The sequence below is a fragment of the Lytechinus variegatus genome, chromosome 1 (genome assembly GCF_018143015.1).
Source record: "Lytechinus variegatus isolate NC3 chromosome 1, Lvar_3.0, whole genome shotgun sequence".
Lineage (NCBI taxonomy): Eukaryota > Metazoa > Echinodermata > Echinoidea > Temnopleuroida > Toxopneustidae > Lytechinus > Lytechinus variegatus.
The window spans coordinates 39,191,844-39,196,884 of NC_054740.1; the positions used below are offsets into that span (position 1 = coordinate 39,191,844).

Genomic DNA, 5,041 nt, shown 5'->3' on the forward strand with positions numbered 1-5,041 from the left:
ATATTAGACGAAATGGTGATTAGCCAAAATGGCAATTGGACATATTGGTTATTAGACCAAATGGCAATTAGACCAAATGATTGTTAGCCGAAATGAGTTTAGACCAAGTGATAGTAGACCAAATGCAGTTAGACCAAATGGAACATGGACGAAATGAAAGTAGACCAAGTGGTTATTAGACCATTTGCCTTTAGACCATTTGGCTATTAGACCAAATGGGAATAGACGTAATGATAGTGGACAAAGTGGCTATTGGACCAATTGGCAAAAAAATACCATTAGACCAAATGGCTATTAGACCAAATGATAATAGACGAAATGGCTATTAGACGAAATGGCTATTAGACGAAATGGTGATTGGACGAAATGGTAATTGGACCATGTGGATAGTGGACCAACTGATGGTAGACGAAATGATATTAGACCATGTGGGTAGTGGACAAAATGGCAGTGGACGAAATGGCAATAAACCGTTCCACCAACACTGGGCATTCATCTCGATGAATTGGATTAGAAACATTGGAGGTCAAGGGAGGGTAATCCGTTTCGCACCTCTTTTTAACAGGATTAGTTTTGGGCTCCGTACAATGGTTGCTAATTGAAACGCCTACATAGTTTGGCAACTGTTGTCATGGTGTTGCTTAACGCTCGGCTTGTTGGGGCGGCCATTTTGAGGAGATATGATACTAAAATGGCGGGATATATCCTGGTTTGAATTAGAATGAATAGACCCCAACTCAGATGTTAAATAGTCAACAAGTTCATCACCAAAAATAGCATCAGTAATATCATGAATCAGTAGATGTGAAAGAACTGCATCAATACTTGAGTTGTTATATGCTTTGGTAGCTTACATCTAAATAAATTCCTCCATCCGAGTCATTAAGGACGTTGGTGTGTCCATTACCACGGCAACCAATGATGCCATCCGGGTGGAGCATCCCACTTGTCAGGACATGAACTTCGTCTCTGGCACGATTTTAACCGACGGGAAGGACTCGCAAGACGCAGATTCAACGGCAAACATCTGCGTTTATACCTCGCTGGGCCTGGTAAGATAAGTAGTTATTTCTTGTATGTATAGGTATGCCATGCTGAACTCGATCCCTCTCTCCCGGTCGTTGTTGAAAGTTTCTCCAGACGAGTGCCCCAATATTGTAATGTTGTATCTGTTCACATTTTAAATGCTTTCATTGTAACAAGAACAGGTCTGTCGTAACCTTCCAAGCATCAGGTGTAAGAAGCACTTCAGGAAACAATAGTCCTTTTATCTGATTGGAGAATGTTGTTTTTTAATTCAATTCAATTCAATTTTTAATTCCATTTCCATTCAAACCATAATACAAAGTAATATAAAGTAATACAAATCAAATACAATTTACAGACGAGCATTCCTCGTAAGAAAAAGCATAATATTGAGCATAATTGGAAATGAGGGGGGTCCACTAAAAAGCAAAGCTTGTAAAGTGTGGATCCTCCTTGGAAATTAAGAAAATATAATCGACTCATTTATATATGCGTTTATATACAGGAATGAAAAAAAAGAGAAGGAACAAAAAGGTTGAAATCGTATTGATGTATATATAATAAAATGCAAAGCTAATTCACACAAAGAGGTCTTCGCTGTGAAGGATATGTTGCGCAATAGACAGAAGAAAAAGCAGAAAGAGAGAGGGAATGACAAATAAAAAGGAGGAAAAGTCAGTGAGAATGGGGAAGGGCTGACAACAAACCAGGTTGATCTGGTGAAGTAACAAAAGATGACGTAACTGAACAATATAAGATGAAAATAGCTAAAACAATAAAAATGAAAAATGTAAGGATGATAATCAAGATAATGAATTGTTAGTTCCATTGCGAAGAATTATATGAATGAAACAGGATAAGTGTGAGTTTACGTTTGAATGAATTTAAAGAGACAATGTCTTTGACATAGATAGTGAGTTCCAGAATTTAGGACCGTTGAATTAGGAATGTATTTTTTGTCCAGTAAAGTTCTGTAAAGTGGTGTATGAAGTTCGTCAGAGTGTCTCGTGGGGTAGTTATGACAAAATTTATTTTAAGGGACCATGGCATCAAAAATATTGGGAAGTGTATTATTATTATAACTATTCATGAAGTGCCCTAACTGTAGTAAATACAGGTCTTTGACTTTCAACAGATTTCTTTCTAGAAAAAGTGGGTCCATATGAGAACGGAAAGCTGTAGTATAAATAATACGAAGTGCTCTCTTTTGCAAAAGTAACAATTCATTTAATAATTATTGATGGTATTACCCCATAATAAATAAGGCAAAATTAAGGATGAGTAAAACATGATTAATGATGTGGAGGGAATTCAAAACTTTAGCCTATTAATAATACCTTATTTCGTGAAATTATTTTGGATATATTTTCAATATGATTTACCAAGAAAGTTTCTGTCAACCATGTCAAATGTTATTCCAAGAAATCTGGTGTACGTTGTCATTTCTAATGGGGTATTATCAAACATAATATTCATCGGTTACTTGTTTATGGAATTTATAAATAACATGCATTTTGCTTTGTTAAGGTTCAAAGATAATCGATTGGCTCTTATCCATTCAGTAACATTAATAAGTTCCAAATTTATAACATCAACTAAATTTTGTGGATCCCGATGAGAAAAAAGTAAGGTCGAATCATCTGCAAACAAGAGAAGGGACAAGATTTTGGATGATCTTCAAAAATCATTTATATAAATTGTGAAAAGAAGCGGGCATAATAAGCTGCCCTGAGAGACACTACAGTTAACATATTTCAAATTGGAGGTGTGATCTTTAACAAACACGTATTGTTGTCTGTTGAATAAGTAGCTCCTGAACCACTCCAATATTTCATATTGTAACATATTCTTTTTAGACTTGTACAAGTTTCGTTTTCATCAAAATATATGAGCCCAACCTGGGGTCCGTTGCAGAAAGAGTTGCAATCAATCGCAACTCTAAAAATCATGCGTAACTTGATATTCAACCAATCGACAGCGCGTATTTGGGACTTGCGATTAACTTTTTGACTTGAGTTTAAACGCAACTTTTTCTGCAACGGACCCCTGATGTGTATATTGTTTCTGATGAATATTACCAACAAACTGTTCTGCGGTTTCTTATAAACGCACATCTGATATGTCGTTCCCTTCCACCACTTCCTCCTCTCTCTGTCTCCCCCTATATCTGTCTTTCTCCCTCTCCCTCTCTTGCAGATTGCCCGAGCTCCTTGCGGCGCTGGAGTCGTTGCCCGGGTCGCCCTCCAAGTGAAAAAAGGGCTGACTGATCTCAACCAACCTAGGACCTTCAAGAGCCGTTATGGCTCTTCCTTCGTTGGGAAGGCCGTGGAGAAAACCAACGTGGGAGAAAGAGAAGCTGTTAGAGTCGAAGTTTCTGGACAGGGTCATTACATTGGACGGAACACGTTCTTTAGTGAGGAGAACGATGAAATAGGGAAAGGTTTCGAAGCAATTTAAGGAAAGAGTTAAGTCTCTGTCCACGCCAGTGAGTAAATTCTTTGGAAGCTGTGGGGGGTAGGTGGGATAGCAGTACATTGAGTTGTATTTCACAAATTTAAGGGCACCACAAATTCTAGAATTTTTTTCTTAAAAGCGGGAGGGGTGCTTAAAACTTTTACTCAAAGAGCAGTGGCATATTGTAAAGACCGCTGAAATGATTTATACTATTTTTAAATTTGAACATGTATATAAAAAAAAATATTCATTTTATATGAAAATAAATACACTCTTAAAATAGTTTGGCAAACAATGCTAAATTCTAACCAACCCTGGGAAACATACTGTCCACACAACTACAACTATTGGCTAAAATATGCCCAAATTAGGTAATAAAAACAAAAAAAGGATAATAATTGCCCAGAATATATTTATCTTTTAGCAACATGCATTGCCCAACACAATGGACAGTATGTTGGCCAACGTAAGTGTTTTAATTGTGTACAAACAAACGAACATCTGTATGTTATGACAGCAAAAGCCTTTCACCAACTATGTTACTCGAATGTTGCTTTGTTATGAATAAATTAATACCGAATATGTAAGCTTCATACTCAGTTATATGACTCTTATTATATCAATGAGCGAAGCGAGCGAGTGAGCAAATTTTCATTGCACAGTGTGTCCAGTAACGTATACTATGAGAGACTGAACGGGTGTGTATTCATAATCAACCATTTGAGAAGTAAGATGTATCGAAAATTTCTAATAAATAAACAAAAGTTTGTGTAGTTTTGCGCGATTCATTTTCTTTAGAATGTTGAATAATCCAGTATAGTTGATAAATGTAATCAACCAGGCCTGCAAAACGACAGACTATACCAAAGGTAGCGGGAATTTAAACAGGAAAAAAGAAGAAAGAATAGATAATTTGATTCAACTTTCACATGCGCTTGTTGCGTGTCTGCGCTCAACTCTTTGGTTGAGATGTCGTGAAGCAAGAGGTTGTTCAGCAGAACAACGGACGAAACAGAGACTGAAGCTGTTGGTCTAGTCTAACGCATCCGATATAGGACCGGGTTAGATTCTAACTTTAGATCTAGCCTGCGGTTGAGCGTAGGCAAGCCGAGGATTTAATGTTGGAGTTTAGCGTCAGTTGAATGCTAGATCTCACCTATTGAATTATATGCCTATCTATTTGGTTCATGAAAGAAGACTGTTTTATTCAGGGTTGGCCTATTTAAATCAATTGAAATCATGATTTAATCACTATGATTATAAGAAAAAAAATCATTGATTTAAATCACTTCAATTGAAATGTGTTGACAAATGATCTTGACTTTTTTATTCGTGGTAGTTTAATTTTGTTACTCAAAATAGAAAGATTTTATCAATTTTATATCATCAAAACATAAATAAATGCTTCATATCTACTAAAAAATGAAATCATGTCAATAAAATCAGGTTGATCTTGCAATATTGCTTATAAACGGTTTAAGTCTTAGGTCCATACTCACTATGTTTTTTGAAATCATTGATTAAAATCACGTTCATTGAAACATGCACAAAATATTGACAA

At 36.2% G+C, this 5,041-nt stretch overlaps 1 protein-coding gene across 1 annotated transcript; it reads left to right on the forward strand.

Moving 5' to 3' along the window:
• The first annotated feature begins 761 nt into the window (after nucleotides 1–761).
• Nucleotides 762–4,067, forward strand: LOC121406429 (trans-L-3-hydroxyproline dehydratase-like). The gene is made up of 2 exons (XM_041597454.1): nucleotides 762–1,052; nucleotides 3,223–4,067. The coding sequence occupies exons 1-2, from the start codon at nucleotides 957–959 to the stop codon at nucleotides 3,481–3,483; spliced, it is 357 nt and encodes a 118-aa protein (XP_041453388.1). The 5' UTR covers nucleotides 762–956; the 3' UTR covers nucleotides 3,484–4,067.
• The last annotated feature ends 974 nt before the right edge of the window (nucleotides 4,068–5,041 follow it).

Bases quoted from the DNA above. Each gene is read 5' to 3' on its own strand.
- LOC121406429 (XM_041597454.1), top strand. From the start codon at position 957: ATGAACTTCGTCTCTGGCACGATTTTAACCGACGGGAAGGACTCGCAA. The intron at 1,053-3,222 runs GTAAGATAAGTA...CCTCTCTTGCAG, and splicing joins TTTATACCTCGCTGGGCCTG to ATTGCCCGAGCTCCTTGCGG.